The sequence below is a fragment of the Maniola hyperantus genome, chromosome 5, assembly GCF_902806685.2.
Source record: "Maniola hyperantus chromosome 5, iAphHyp1.2, whole genome shotgun sequence".
NCBI classification, from domain to species: Eukaryota; Metazoa; Arthropoda; class Insecta; order Lepidoptera; family Nymphalidae; genus Maniola; species Maniola hyperantus.
In genome coordinates, this window is record NC_048540.1 from 4,359,488 (window position 1) to 4,376,333 (window position 16,846).

The 16,846-nt window shown below is 34.4% G+C and overlaps 2 protein-coding genes across 2 annotated transcripts; both read right to left on the reverse strand.

The window, feature by feature from the left end:
• Positions 1 to 5,336: 5,336 nt before the first annotated feature.
• LOC138402322 (uncharacterized) lies at positions 5,337 to 11,621 on the reverse strand. Its single transcript, XM_069498549.1, has 2 exons — positions 8,091 to 11,621; positions 5,337 to 7,358 (listed from the first exon to the last, which is right to left on the reverse strand). Exons 1-2 carry the CDS (start codon positions 8,581 to 8,583, stop codon positions 6,451 to 6,453), a joined length of 1,401 nt encoding a protein of 466 aa, XP_069354650.1. The 5' UTR covers positions 8,584 to 11,621; the 3' UTR covers positions 5,337 to 6,450.
• Positions 11,622 to 12,147: 526 nt separating this feature from the next.
• Positions 12,148 to 16,518, reverse strand: LOC117982499 (flagellar attachment zone protein 1-like). Its single transcript, XM_069498548.1, has 2 exons — positions 16,299 to 16,518; positions 12,148 to 14,341 (listed from the first exon to the last, which is right to left on the reverse strand). Exon 2 carries the CDS (start codon positions 14,335 to 14,337, stop codon positions 12,718 to 12,720), a length of 1,620 nt encoding a protein of 539 aa, XP_069354649.1. The 5' UTR covers positions 14,338 to 14,341; positions 16,299 to 16,518; the 3' UTR covers positions 12,148 to 12,717.
• Positions 16,519 to 16,846: the final 328 nt, after the last annotated feature.

Here is a 16,846-nt window from a genome sequence, read left to right on the forward strand (position 1 = left end):
CCTGCATGCCTGAAAGTTCCCCATAATGTTCTCAATGTTGTGAGATGTGTGAACTGGGCCAGCGTGGCAGACTATGGCCTAAACCGTTTTCATTCTGAGAAGAGACCCGTGCTCAGTAGTGAGCCGGCGAGGGGTTATCATGATGATTCATCTTCTCCTACTCTCATACTAACCGTCAAATGTCTTACATTATCAAATCGTGTTATTACCCTAATAAAAAAGGACACACTCCAATTAAGCGCTATCTCAATGGGCTCGTTTTTGGCGTCTCAGTGCACAATCTTGGTTAGGTAGCATCTCTCTGGTGTCCCCTTTGTTCTTGTTTGAATAGTCCATAGTCTGAGCCTTTGTTCTCCAACAGCGCCCCCCTGTCAATGTTATTCAAGTGCCAAACAAGCCTTGTCGTGTAACTCCCTGCAGCTACAATGTCATTATCGCAATCACCTCTGATTGGTTGACGCTCGCTCACTATTGGCTGTAATGCATTGTTGCGACAAGTATTGTACAAATTCAGCCAATCACAACAATAGGCTACTTGACTCATATCTAATTCCGTCCAATAAATGATTATTTATTATAGTATTTTGCTTAAGACAACGAAATATATCAATAACAATTATTAAAAACGCAGGATGGATATATAAATCCAATTTAAAAAAATACAGTTTTTATTTTTATTTGAAACGCAGAAAACGCTGTCAGCCATGATGTGACGTCATTAATATGTAAACAAAGAAATGTCATCCCTATGTCACGCGGGGACTAACGTAGTATCCATATATATAAAATTTAGAGTCCTGACTAACTTATACATCAACGCACAGCCTAAACATCTAAACAGCTGGTTCTAGATACATGAAATTTTGTGCGTGTGTTCTTTGTAGGTAAAGAGAAGGTATCCACTAGGAAAGGATTTTTTGAAATTCCACCCCTGAGTGGGTTAAATGGAGGTTTGAAATTTATGAAGTCCACGCGGGCGAAGTCACGAGCATAAGCTAGTTTTTATATATTTCTAAAAACTCATAGTAAACGTAAAAAAATATCGTTTTCTCTTTATAAATTGAATAAGTTATTAAGTAAGACTTACAACAAAGTGATCTTTGCAAAAATAAATTTGGGTTGAAGTCGTTAGTCATATAGGATAGGATCCCTTTAAGCAAGTCTTTGCGTGTTACGTATATTTATTTCACTGGGCACTCTAATCCACAACTTTCCTGTGGTCTTAATCGATGCGTTTTTTACATTCTCGGATGATACAATAACGATAATTACTATATTTTTCATGTAAACTAGTATAGAAGTTATGTTTATTAAACTTTGGGAGGTTATGCTGTTGTTTACAAATGCATGACGTCAGAGCACAGATAATCGATCGGCCAAACATGGCCGACAGTGTTTTCACGTGGCTATGAAAAATATATTTTTAAATTAAAGTTTTACGGTTTTTAGGGCGCAAAAAAATATAGTGTTAATTTTTTTGATATAATAGGACAAATATTAACCATTTAAGACCAACTTAAAAAAAGTGTCAAGTAGCCTAATAGGCTACTTGACACTTTGGAGATTGTATTAATGATTGATGCAGGTTTTACGAAATCTAAATCTACCCAAGACCTAGCCCTTGGATGAAATGTATACTATCTCTATGACCTAGCCGATATGTATGAAAATGACAACGTCTGAATTCCACCGAATGAAAATAAATATCAAGCTGTCACATTATACTTACATTTATTTTATCATACTTAAATATAATTTAGTGAATAATATGTGAGAAATATTATTTTGCCTAAGAGTTTTAAATTATTCACTCTTTAAAAAAAATATTAAATTGCTTTCCACTTCAGAATTATTTTAACCCAACAAAATTCTAATGGAATGGAAGAATAAAATATAGATTTGAATAGGTATTGTGGTAAAAATATTGTTGGTAACCTAAACCTACTGAAAGCTAAACCTAATGAAGAGATTGAATTGAATTGAATGGAACCCTCGTAGCTTTAGTTTTAAGTTTGCGTAATAATTATCACCACTATATCTTACAAATCTAACACCATACCAGACCATCAATAAGAGTAATTTATTACCTATTTTGAATAAATCATTTGACTTTGACTTTGACATTGTTCTCTAGAAAGATTTATGAATCTCATTGAAGCACATTAGGAAGCTAATTAAATGAAGACAAGAAGAGAATAAACTTAACCTACTACATAGACATGGCAATGTGATACATAAGAGTCATTTATGATAAAAGTAATAAAGAAGGGAAATTAGTAAGTTAGGCAATAGGTACATAATAAATAATCAAAAATAAGTACGATTCCACGATACGATAAACAAAGGAAGTTCAATGAAAACTAAAAGGCATAAAAAGGCTGGTAAACATGGGGAAAAACTTCGTGATGAAACTGAAGTAAGAAACCATAGTAATCACAGAGAAAAAATTAAAAATCATAATAATGATACCAGTGCTAAAAAGGCCGGGAATAAACTGGGCAAAGAATTTAAAAAGGACTCTAATAACTTGGTGTTTCCTAAACGTTCGAACATTATTGATACTCAAACGAAAACGCTGAACTATATAATAGACTTAGAAAAGTCAAACAACTCAGATTCTGTTTTTTCCGAAATTACGATAACAGGAGCGAGCGTATCTACAATACTTAGCTGTCGAAAAAGTGACAAAAATGAGAATGAATATAGTAATGACCATAGGAAAACTACTGAGAAATATAAAGCTATATTTTTCAAAGTTTTTTGCATAACTGGTAAAAGGTTAAGTATTTGGAAGAAGATTAAATATCGGTTTAGATCGTTAACGTCAGCAAACACTATAAGCCAAGTAAATAATCTTACTCCAACAACGAAATTAGTGCATAATACTGAGTTAAAATCAAGCACGCCATTTTTAAGAGACTATTTAGTTATGCATTGCCAAAATGTCGATGAAAATCAGATACGTTTAAATGATTCTCTTGAAAAGGACGTTTTAAACTTTAAAACACCTGTTTGCGAAAACGAGTATATTCAACCATTCAGTAAAAGTATTGAATTAATCAGCCCAGATTCCATGAGATTTCCAGTTATAAGTTTTCCTGAAATTGAAAAAGAAACACATAGAAACTCCATTATCAAAACAATAACACAGAAATTATTAGATTTGGCAGATTTAGCATCCAAAATATGTAGATCTGCTAGTACATCATGTCGTTGTAACTTGAAGTCTTCAATGTCCGATTGTAACTATATTCTTAAATCCAAATGCATTGAAGTGTTTAGTTCAGTTAAAGATAATTGCACTCAAGCTCAACCATGTGATCATTCAAGAAAGAAAAAAGGGGCGTGTTTTGAAGTTGGTCAGAATATTTGTAATAAGAAGACTTGTCAGGATATTTTAGAAGCAAAGAGTAATAAATGCAAGCAAGACTCAAAATTTCTTACAAACAATTGTAGTAACAAACAATGTGATTTATTACATGACTGTAAATGCACTGTTACGAAGAGAATGGAGTCCAGTAAAACATTTAAAACACGTGGAAACATCAAACAAAAGCAGGGCAATTTCCGCAATGTTAAGATTAAATTCAAGGATAATAGAACAAACAATAAAGAGTGTTTTAAATCACTTAATGATACATGCAAAAATGAGCAGAGCATAGAGACCCATAAAATATCTCAAGCCTATAAGAACATTATACAAAAAGATTTTTGTGATAACGATGACGCTAAGAATAACTTACGGAACAAAAAAGAAAATCATAATGAATGTTCCAAATTACATAGTGATTGTAAATGCAAAAATGTTGTGGCATGTAAAATGCCCAAAATCTGTACAGGTATGAATCATAACCAGGTTCTTGACAATGATGTTACAAAAGATACTAACGTATGTTTTAATTTATATAATGATTGTGGATTTACAAATGACAAGATAATCGAATCGAATAATCAAACCTGGAAAAACATCAAACAAAATCAAGTTGCTGAGAAAGTTGACAAAAATCTTAAGGATAACAGAACAAACACTAAAGAAAGATTTAAATCACATAATGATTGTACATGCAAAAATGACCAGACAGTTGAATCCCATAAAATATCTAAAGCCTGTAAGAACATTCAATCAAAAGAATTTTCCGATAATGTTAACAAAAACTTACAGAACGAAAGAGTAAATCATAATGAATGTTTAAAATTACATAATGATAGTAAATGTACAAATAACGTGGCACGCAAAATTCCCAAAATCTGTGGAGGTTTGAATCAAAATCGGGTTCTTAACAATGATGTTAAGAAAAGTAGTAATGTGGGTTTTAATGATTGTGGATTTACAAATGCCAAGATAATTCAATCGAATAATCGAACCTCGAAAAAAATCAAACAAAATCAAGTTATTGAGAAGGTTGATAAAAATCATAAGGATAATAGAACAAACACTAAAGAAAGTTTTAAATCCCATAATGATTGTACATGCAAAAATGTCCAGATAGTTGAATCCCATAAAATATCTAAAGTCTATAAGAACATTACACAAAAAGAATTTTTTGATAACGTTAAAAAAAACTTACAGAACGAAAGAGATCATAATGAGTGTTTCAAATTACATAGTAATTGTAATGCAAAATGTCGTGGCATCCAAATGCCCAAAATTTGTAGAGGTTTAAATCCAAATCAGGTTCTTGTCAATGAAGTTAATAAAAATACTAATGTACTTTTTAATTCATATAATGATAGTGGATGTGCCAAGATAACTGAATCGAATAATCGAACGTGGAAAAACATCAAACAAAATCAAGTTACGTATAAAATTGAGAAAATACTAAGAATAAAAGAGGAAACATTATTAAAATCTGTAAACCAAGACATATAAGTCCAGAGTTAAGAAATAATAAAACTCACTGTACTAAAGGAAACTCTAAAAGCAGCTCCTCGGCACTTCAAACTACAGACCACAAGAAAAATAGTATCGGTTGTAATCATAAAAACCAAAAAGACGCCAGAGTGAGATCTAAATCCATACAAGTTTTCAATATTCGTAAAACTACAATAACAAAGATGTTGAGAAATCCTGCAATAATTTTAAATCAAATATAGATCTAGTAAACTTGTCGAAAAGTTCCTCCCATGTGTGCGACAAAATATTAGATGAATGTGTAAGAATTCCTAAATCTCGTTATACACAATATTCCACTTGTCCAAAACCACAAATGATTTCCACCAAAGCACAATGTGGAGATAATAATGTTGAATACAATATGAGAAATCTCACAAATGAATGTCCCCCATTTTAGGAAGGTGTCAAACTGCCAGAGTAAAACATAATAACTGCATGCTCAAACATCAATGGGCGAAAATCGTAAAATGGTTTGCAATATAGCATGTTGCACTATTTCAGAAGACCATTATTCCAAAGCGTGTTCGGCAAACTTTACCAAACACTATAACATGAGAGATGTTTTAACGTCTTGCAAGCACAATAAAAGAAAAGTTGTTTCACCAGTTTGTAAGAAAAAAGGGCTTAAATGCCAAAAGAAAATAAACAATACAAAAAAGAAGAAACAATGCAAAAAATGTCGTTCACGACACGCTTCTAAACGCAAATCTACGTGGCAAGTAATTTGGAGAGAAGAATTAAAAAACTTATTATATTGTTTTGGATTTCAAAATTTAAAGAATAAAAAACAAAATATTGAACATGATTTTAACTGTAACGACCTATTTTTGGATACATTAAGAAACAAACGTAGTTTATTATTCCAGAAAACATATCCTACCTATCAAGACTTATTAAAATGTTGTTGCATGTGGAGTCAGTGCACCAAAATGATATGTATATTTAGTATTTGGTGTCCTTTTGTTTTCATGTTTGATATACTCAGAAGGTGTTTTTGTTATGTCTTTGATTAAATATAGTATCTTCTTTTAAACGAGGGTGTTCATATTTTTTGGTTTTTCACGACTTTATATTTTTCATATTTTTATATAGGAACCAAAGATTATGTAGTATGGATTCTTTTGTCTATAGCGATCAGTCACCTTGTTACGGAAAGTCACCTAAAGTCACTTAATTAATTGCCACCGTCCATGAACTTTTCTGCGATTAATGAGGAGTCCCATCAAATGATAGAGATAATAGTGGAAACCTATGTTTTTTATTTAATTGAATTTCGAATGTTGTTTGAAAACAGGTTTGTGATTGGTTGGTGACTCAAAATGGTTAACGCGCACTGAAATTCTTTATCATTTGTATGGGATTACGTAACGAGAGCGCTATACCTACTAACTTCTTTATATTTCGACGTTGTCGAGATGTGCATGCTCGATAGCTTAGATAATAATTTATACCAACATATAAAAACCATTGTTTCCACCAAAATTTTATATTAAATAGATACCTACTTAAAAATAACAATTAAAGTCTTAAAACTTAAAACGTCTTAAATTATCGAACTAGCCAGTACAGAAGAAACAACACAAAAAGGCTCGACAAACCTCAAACGATATAATACAGGGGGTCCAGAAAATAAATGCGAGCAGATAAAGCATTACATTAAAGAAGTTTTTCATAAAATTTATTAAACTAAGGCATGCTGGATATAACTCTGGACACAGAAAATAACACCACAGACACGGCGTTTTTCTCAAAGTCGTTAAAAGAATGTGTCTACAACCAAAACGTGCTTCGTTATCCCGTTGATTCATACGTTGTTTCCTTTTTCTCTTTCTTGCTTCATAAAGTGCCCTTTCTTCTTTTGTTTGACCCCTGTCAGCAAACAAGGCATCGTATACACGCGTATCTTCGAAATGATCAGCTATAATATTCAATGCTCCTATGTCTTTTATCTTTCCTGATATTTTGCTGGATCTGTTCCCCCATGTCCTTTGAAACCAATTGCTTAATTTTCCAATCGTACCATTTGGATCTTTTATTCTTCGTTTAATAAAAACGAAAGTTCTTACAGGAGAAAATATTAAAGAAAATATGGCCGAAATCAGAGTTTTGATCGTATTAATGATTAGATTCACTAATCCTGCGATGAATTTGGTTAAGCAGTTCCAGTGTTCCTCTTCTTGTTTCCATAAATTCTGTTGTTTCCGAAGCGTTTTACGATCTTCCTTAATCGCTCTTTTTTCTGCTTTCTCAAGTGCCATTTCTTCCTCTTTCATTTTCTTTTTACAGCGCTTTCGCTTTCTTTTAAGACATCGCACTAAAAAGTTCTGTAAATATGAGGCACTCGGCTTATAGCGTACATTAATGTTCTTCTCTTTTTTGCTCTTCTTCTTTTTATCTTTTTTATCGTTTTTCCCCACTGAGATTACTTCCGACATATGTAGTCTTTGCTTTGTAATTACAGCATCTACAGGCAAAGGAAAGAGTATTACTGATATGACTTATCTTTGAACCTAGGAACTCATATAAACACAGTAATATTTTTTTTACATATAAGTAAGTGTACTAAGCATATATTGACCAAAATATTTATTTTAAATCTGATTTCTGACCAGCTTGGAGGCGTAGCTTTGGCAGAAAGGTGGTGACTAGGACTACTCACGGTACAAATTCCTAAAAATTAACCTTTCTCGATTGGCCGAGAGTTACAATAGTTCGGTCATTATTGTTTATATTTGCAACACTTATCTTACTAAAAGCCATTGTAGACGATACGCAGTGGTTTGCACTAATGCCTGCAAGTTGCAACATCATGTGAACATCACATTTTGCAAGTGTAAGTTACCTTGTGGAACTTCTTTGGTCCTCACGACTTGTGCACGTTTCTTACTAACCCCGCTACTTCTTTCACACCTGCTTGCTACCTATTTGTGGTACCGGTACCTATTCATTCTACCTAGTTAGTTATTTATTAAAAGCACAAATTACAGAACATTAAATAACTTTTTTATAATATAATATTAATAGTGTAGGTATATTGTATTTCATACGACTGCGTGTCGTTAACTTTGAAAAACTTACACATACAAAAAGTATAGAAATAAATGTAAAGAACATATAACATAACTGGAGTAGTATCTGCGATACTTGAACAAGTTACTGCGCATCGTCTTTAATGCCCTACTACCTCTATTACTACCTCTGTGTTTTTGATTACGGTCCTTCGAAAGGTTGATGTGTAAACCATTTCTCCTACGTATCGCTGGACTAGATTTTTCTTTAACCTTTTCATTCTTAACGTTTACTTCCTTTGTAGGTCTTCTGTTATTTCTGTAACGATGTTCTGTTGTTTCTGTATCAGGCCGATTCCAATTCTCACATCTACTAAACACTCTCGAGCACAGGTAGGATAAATTATTATATTTTCTTCCTGAATTACAAGTTTTTTCTGTACATTCCATTGTTTTGGGTATAATTTTCTTATTAATACACTTGCAGTTTATCAGATTGTTGCGTTTACTGCATTTGCCAGTAGAACATACTCCATAGTTTGATTTTTGGAAGATGTCTATTATCTCAGCGGTATTAACTATGCTCATGTTGCCAGGGTCTAACTTAACTTCAAATAATGGTTTGCTATCCATGGCACTTCGAGAAAAAAAGTCCTTTTGCCATTCGCTTAAATATTCCATTAGAATCGCATGTTTTATCTGAGCATTCTATCACACCATTTTTAGTTATACACTTACAATCAAAATTGGTCTGTTTATTTTTCTTGGCTTTCTCACAAATTCCTCTTTCGCATACGCCTCGGTGAGTGGGACATATGCAGGATAGTCTTGATTGTAATCTTCCAAACGATTTTACTTTGTGTTTAACTTCGTCTGCGTTAATAACGTGCATATTCTCTTTATTAACCTTTATTTCGAAAAATGGGTCTCCTGTTTGATCGCCAGCATTTGCAGTTTGTAAATAGATTTTACTCTCTTTACATTCACAAGTTCCAGTTTTTAGTGTACTATTACGTAAAGCTTGACCATCATAACTGACTTTAACATTCTTGATGTTTCTGTTTTTTAAAATCTTTGGTTTTAGGGATTTTTTGGGGATTTTATCTACTGTGTGCATGACTTTACACTTACAGAGTATCTTTTGTTTCAATAACTTTTTGTTCTTTTCTGCATATTTCGATGACGCATTATTCTTTTCTTTACATTTGCACTCATGTTTATGTTCAGCAGAATTTTTTGATTGGTTGGTCCTATTATTTTTCTTTTTGTTCGAGTCATTATTCTTTTCTTTACATTTGCACTCATGTTTATGGTCAACAGATTTTTTTGATTGGTTGGTATTATTATATTCTTTTTTATTCAAGTCATTATCTTTTTCTTTACATTTGCACTCATGTTTATTCTCAGCAGACTTTTTTGATTGATTGGTATTATTATTTTCCTTTTTGTTCAAGTCATTATTATTTTCTTTACATTTGCACTCATGTTTATGTTCAGCAGATTTTTTCGATTGGTTGGTATTATTATTTCCTTTTTGTTCAAGTCATTATTCTTTTCTTTACATTTGCACTCATGTTTATGTTCAGCAGATTTTTTGTTTGGTTGGTATTATTATTTTCCTTTTGTTCAAGTCATTATTATTTTCTTTACATTTGCACTCATGTTTATGTTCAGCAGATTTTTTTGATTGGTTGGTATTATTATTTTCCTTTTTGTTCAAGTCATTATTATTTTCTTTACATTTGCACTCATGTTTATGTTCAGCAGATTTTTTTGATTGGTTGATATTAGCATTTTCCTTTTCGTTCAAGTTTTTGGTGACTTTATCGGCCATATCATCAACTTTACACTTACAGAAGATTCTTGCTTTTAATTTCATTTTGTTCTTTTCTGCACTTTTACTATCACGTTGCTGTAATGTAAATGCAGCATTATCTTTTTGATTAGTGGCTTTATCCAAATATTTGGCATTTGTATTGTTTGAATTTTCTCTACACGGTCCACCAGCACAAATGTCTCCCATGCCAAACTGATATATTAAAGGGTTTATTTTCGATTCTTGCTGGTTCTCTGATTTTAGTCGTTTTAGATACATTTGTTTTCTTTCTTCGTTTCCAGACCGTTTATGCCTTTGTTTGCGATATAAGCTAATTATGGATTTGTTACCAATTTTTTTGTTCTTTTGTGATTTTGATAATATTGGGTAACTGACATTTTTATTACTTGATTGTGTATCTTTTTTTTTACATTAATCTTATGTAAAAAAGCGTGATTATCATCAGTGTCACCATTCATATCATTAACAGGTTTCCCAGATTTTAATCGATCTATGCCAGCCCTATTAAAGTTGGTACAATCACAAATTTTTTTTCTGTAAAACCTTTTGTGTACTCCGATTGTGCTTTTTTTGGCCATCGTAGGCCATGAATAACAAGATTTTGTAGTGAGATTTTGAAAAAAAGTTATTTAAGTGTAGCTAGGCTCGCACCTTAGTTCAACTTTGCACCTCTTCAAATCTTTCAAAACAAGCATGAATAAGTAGGTATTTATTGATCTATAGTTTGGTACCTAATTGCTTTATACCCTTATCTTGATTGTCAAGTAAACAGGAATGGTTTTAATATTTATAGTAGGTACGGCTTATTCTTAAATATGAATTACGCAAAAATTTTCTTATAAATTAAACTTGTAATTTGGATCAAAAATTGACGTTCATTGACATTTAGGGAGGTAATAGCTCAGTGTAATAGAAGGGTAATGAGGGTAATAGATATAGACCCGGAGCGAGACCAATAATTAATCTATGTATAGACCCATAGAGATAGTATAAAAAGAAAAAGGGGTTGGAAAATCAAAGAAATGATTTTTAGAGGATTTTTTTTTAGAACAAGGATGCCAACGGGACCCTATTCCTATACTATGCGGGGGCGGGGCCTCCGCTGTCCGTCCATGTGTCTGTCACTGGGACTGTACCTATCTCATAAACCGTAATAGGCAGAGTGTTGTAATATTCACAGAATGTGTATTTCTATAACAACAAATAGTAAAAATATCAAGAGCCATGAAAATTAAAAAATAAATAAAAAGTGTTATTTCTTTTACGATGGTACGGAACCCTTCGTCAGCGAGTCCGACTCGCACTCGACAGACTTTTTTATTTTAATTTACATAGAACCAACAGCGAGAGCTACGACAAGGCCAAGTTTTTGGTGCCATTATTGCACTCGACACGTCTAGTAAATAAATAGGTGTTATTTCTTGTATGATGGTACGGAACCCTTTCTGTGCGAGTCCGACTCGAACTTGACAGGTTTTTAGGAGCTATTGTTTTTAGGAGGATTGAGCTTTTAGGAGCTAGGCGTTATTACTGCAGTCCCGCGTTGCTGACATCTGATTCTGTGACGCTTTGTATCAGGCAGCAGCTTTAACACTTATAACAACTACAACAACATATAAAATAAAACTATTTTTCAAAAAAGTACTTAATTATTATTTCTCTTGTTAAAACTTACTTATTTTCTAGAAACATAGGTTCCAGTGTTTAATAATAAAATACAAAGTAAAAATAAAATTACCTATAGTCCGCGACAGGTCCAGATGGCAATCGGGGTATGAGGCGGCGCGGCAGGACACCCTGCACACCCGTACCGGGTTAGGGCGGGTGTGCGGGGCGTTCCCTCCCCGATTGCCATTTCAACATGTCGCGTACTATACTTAAATTACAATATATTATAGCCTGACAAGAAAGTTTGAGTTTTTCATTGCAATATAATATGATAGGTTAAATTAGTCTTGTATAAGTCAACTAGCTTTATGCTCGCCACTTCGTCCGCGTGGACTACACAAACTTCAAAACTCTATTTCACTCCCTTAGGGGTTGAATTTTCAAAAATCCTTTCTTAGCGGATGCCTATGTCAATAGCTATCTGCATGCCATATTTCAGCCCAATCCGTCCAGTAGTTTGAGCTGTGCGTTGATAGATCAGTCAGTCAGTCAGTCAGTCACCTTTTCCTTTTATATATTAAGAAGATTAGTTCCACTACTTTTCCGCATTATGGCGAAGTTTTTTATTTTTCTGGTCAGGATAATTAAATCCATACATTATTTTATTATTACAAACTAGTTGACACGTCTCCGCTTCGCCTAGATGGGCTTACCTATTCCACAGATAAACATGAATGTCTTATATTAAAATGCATATGAACCTTCTTCATGCAATGTTTTGAATGATAATGAAACCCATATTGATTTGCATGGAGGTAGGTACCAATTTTATTTTACCAAAACCAAAAACCTGTTACTGATAGCACAGAATACTAGCTATTACTGGGTAGGTACAATGTACATACTATATCATGTTACATTATTGTGTTTATCTCAGGTTCATTAGTTTTTAGGGTTCCGTACCTCAAAAGGAAAAACGGGACCCTTATAGGATCACTTTGTTGTCTGTCTGTCGGGGGAAAAAATCTGAAAACCGTGATTTGTGGTTAAATCACACAAAAAAAATTAAATTGTGGTCATGGACTAAAATTAGTATTTTCAATATTTGAAGTAAGATATTTATATCAAGTGGGGTATCATATGAAAGGGCTTTATCCGTGGATTCTAAAACAGATTTTTATTAATTTTAAAGCATCATAGTTTTTGAATTAACAAATTTTTTAATTATACAAAATGTCGAAAAAATAGGACTGCTGTACGGAACCCTCGTTGAGCGAGCCTGACTCGCACTTGACCGGTTTTTTTAAATACACGCAAATGAAGTCACGGGCAATGTGCATTAGCTGGTATAATTAAATGAATTAGGTACTTTAATTATCACTATCACTATAATTCACATCAATGAAATCAGTACCTTGATCCTCAGTATTATTTTCATATATCAGATTATCATTTGCGATTTCCATAGCAAAGGTTGTATCTGTGATACAATTTGAACTTCGATGACCAAATCTTTCGCATATTGCACACTTAACTTTGGCCTTAGAACATTCGCGCCTAGGATGTCCGAATTCTCCACAATTAAAGCAACGCATGAGTTTTTGTTTATTTTCTTTTTTGTTCAAGGCAGGTGTTATTGTTTTAAAAAAGGAGAGTATACTTTCTGGTTCCTCAAATCCTGCAAATTTAGCAGTTCGTTGAACATAAATTTCTTCTATTCCATCTATGATACAATCAACAGCATTTTTCCCACTTATTTGACACCTATTTAGTAAATCCATCTTTGCATGGTAGTAATTGACTAAGAATTTCCGATTGCGTTCACGTTTACCTAACATTTCCTTCAAAAGGAGAGCAAAGTTCTCCCGGGAACGAAAAGATCCATTTTTCATTGTCTTTTGTTTAGCATTGCTCGGACCAGAGTTTGTGTCAGAATCTGTGTCATTGTTGTATTGATTTTCTTGTGCTCTTTTACGGCATCTTTTGTCATTGTTCACTTCAATTTTATCACATATTTTCTTTTCTGCATCTTCTGCCAGGCATACTTCTCCCATCCTGGGCGTTTTTGCCTCCTCTGTCTGATATGTTTCCTCAAGCATGGGTGTTTCTGCATCCTTCGCCGGGGACGCTTCTTCCAACCTGGGTGTTTCTTGTGGTAGCAATTTTTCTCCTAGCCTGGGTATGTCTAAATCCTCTGCCTGGGAGGTGTCTCCCAGCTTGCATGTTTCGGCATCCTCTGCTTGGGATGCCTCCCCAAGCCTGGGTGTTTCTGCATCTTCTGCTTGGGATACTTCTCCTGGACTGGTTGTTTCTGTATCCTCAGTCAGTGATGCTTCCTCCTGCCTGGGAGTTTCTGCATCCTTTGCTTGGCATGCCTCCCCAAGCCTAGTCATTTCTGCATCCTTTGCTTGGGATACTTCCCCAAGCCTGTGTGTTTCTGAATCTTCTGCTTGGGATACTTCTCCTAGCCTAAGGGTTTCTGCTGCCTTTGCTTGGGATGCCTCCCCACGCCTGGGTATTTCGGCATCCTTTGCTTCGGATGCTTCCAAAAGCCTGAGTGGTTCTGAATCTTTTGCTTGGGATACTTCTCCTAGCCTGGGTGTTTCTGTATCCTCTGCCTGGGATTCTACCCCCAGCTTAGGTGTTCCTACATTCTCTGCCTGCGATGCTTGCCCTACTCTGGGTGTTTCTGTATTTTCTGCCTGGGATTCTGCCCCTAGCGTGGGTGTCTCCTCTGCTTGGGATACTTCCCCCAGGCTGGGTGTTTCTGCATCTTCTACCTGGGATGCTTCTCCTAGTTTGGGTGTTTCTGCATCCTTTGTGTGGAATGTTTTCACCAGTGCCTGTGCATCTGCACCCTTTAACTCGAACAGTCCATTACCTTCAGATGTGGGTGGTTCTTCACTTTCCAATCTGGGTCCATCTTTATCTCCACCTTGGCTCAAATTGTGTATTCTTTCATCGTGGGTTTCTTGTAAATTATTATCCATGTCACTAAAACAAAATTTCAAGTTTCGAATTTAGGTTTTTATTACATCTACCAGTTTCATGAATAAAAAGCGATAGAGCAAGGCTTGACACCTGCTAACTTTGCTTGCAAATGGAATGAAATGACATTTTGTAGAAAACAGAAAAATTACATATTGTAGTTAATCACTACAGTTCCCATCACGTAAGTTAGTAGGTGCAAATGACTGTGCACTAGTCAATTTACAAACAAAACCAGCAGCGGGAAATGACGATGTATTTGTTGATCTCTAGTTTACGTTTGATGCTTGCTTATCTCCCAGACTAATATGGCAGACAGTAAGTACCAAAAGTATTTCATGATGTTAATTTTTTTTTATTAGTCCTTTATTATTTCTTACTCATATTTACTATTGGAACCTTGTTACTGTTACTTGTTGTGACATTGTTTTTATTATTTTAAGTGTGTTGTAGAATCGGAATGTTTCATGCCATCAGACAATTTTTTTAAAAAGAATATTAGCCATGTTAAATGACTAATATTCCCTTTTTCTCTCCAACTAAGCATCAAGCTTGTGCTAGGAGTAGGTACGACAATAGTGCAACGGGCGGGGTTTGAACCTTTTGGTTTTTCAGTCCACTCCTTACTCCGTACAAATAGCGCTAAATAAAGTCTATAAATGGACTAAAAAGTGGAGAATAAAGCTAAATGAATCAAAGTCAGTTCATATAGATTTCACAAATAAAACAAAAAAGTATCACGCTGTCTTCATAAACGACCAAAAAATCTCCTACGTGGATACAGCTAAATACCTTGGTATGACACTTGATGTGAAGTTGCGCTGGAAAGCTCATGTCAAGAAAAAAAGGAAAGAACTTGATATAAAGTATAAACAGATGTATTGGCTACTTGGTAGATATTCCTCGCTGTCAATACACAACAAGATTCTTTTGTACAGACAAGTCCTGATGCCCATTTGGACTTATGGCATACAGCTGTGGGGCTGTACCAAAAAAAGTAACATCCAAATCATCCAACGGTTCCAAAACAAAGTACTCAGGAATATTGTAAATGCACCCTGGTACATCAGAAATGATGATATTCATAGGGACCTTCAAATTGAATACGTCCATAAAGTTATCACCAAATCTGCCAAAGCCCACGACTATAGGCTTCACCACCACGTTAACGTTGAAGCAATCCAGCTGCTTGACGTAACGGAGACAGTGAGAAGACTAAAAAGGACCAAACCTTTTGAGTTAGTGTATAGTGATTAGTGATAGTGTACATAGTGTAAGTGCTGAAAGAACACGTGAACAAAGTGTCATATCTCAAATCAAGAAAGACTAAGATGCGTCAGTGGACAATTTCTTAGTATATAAGATAATTTATAAGTTTAGGTTAAAATAAAATTACTTATTAGTCATACATTAGGCTAGATCGTAATATAATTGAGTAGCTAATTGGCACTCAACAATAAGGAAAAAAAGTCCACTCCTTTACTCAGCTATTGAGGCTCTAATTAACAATGTGGTGAATTATATGCAGAAAGAGAAAGACGAATATATGTGCATAATGTAACCCAGAATGGTCTGAGAAGAATGAGAGTGATATTGTCTTCATACGCTGACACTTCATTGTTCGCAAAGCTTGATTTCAAAGCGATCAACATAATAGTCATGAAACATTTCTTTAGTTTTATCATAAGGCTGTGGTCAGTCTTATGGACATCATCTAATGTACATTATAAAAAATGAAAAACAAACTGACTAACCAACCGATCAGAAGAAAAAGTGACTAACCAACGAACAGGTCTAACTAGAGCGGAGTCCAGAAACTTGAGGTTTTGCATGTAAGTTCCCTCTACAAATTAACCGTCACTAAGAAAGGATTTTGAGAACGGGATACGGAATAGCAGATGCAGGAGAAAGCTAGTCAAAACTATTTATCTCCAACAAAATACAACATTAAAAATGCGCTTACGTTTTTATAATCTCAGTTGATTCCACGAGTACCTAGGTTCTGAAGACTTGCGTCCACCGTCCAAATAACAGAATCCAGTTCTGTGATCCAGATTCCTTCATTTGCAACTTTCCAGTTAGTCAAGAGTCAAGACAAGCCGCTCGATATTGTGATTTTGCGGTATAAACTTGGTCAGCACAGCACAGTATACAATACACTGGGCCGCGGCCCGCGCGCACAACTGAGTCACAGAACTGAGTTGAACAGAACTATCTGCACAGAGTAGTACATTATATATAGGTACTGGTATAGAGACGTCAGCTAATCTTTCGTAGTGGCGCCATCTGTTTCTAATTGCAGTAACTATTGTATGTAATTTATTTTTAATTTTTTCCGGCCTTGGATACTAGTTTTTTAAGGTCAACTATATAGCTATACGTATAACAGGTATAACACGTGTGCAGGTTTGATTCATATATTATTTTTATAGGTAGGTAGTGACTTCAAAGAAAATACGAATCAAAAATTATAATCCCGCTTAGGTAAACGTCGCAATATGGCAGAAATTC

What these genes read in the sequence shown, in the direction of transcription:
- LOC138402322 (XM_069498549.1), bottom strand. Translation starts at nt 8,583, where the DNA reads ATGGAATATTTAAGCGAATGGCAAAAGGACTTTTTTTCTCGAAGTGCC. An exon ending in CCGTAATCAAAAACACAGAG is followed by an intron (nt 7,359 to 8,090) that starts GTAGTAATAGAG and finishes CTTTGCCTGTAG; the next exon opens with ATGCTGTAATTACAAAGCAA.
- LOC117982499 (XM_069498548.1), bottom strand. Translation starts at nt 14,337, where the DNA reads ATGGATAATAATTTACAAGAAACCCACGATGAAAGAATACACAATTTG.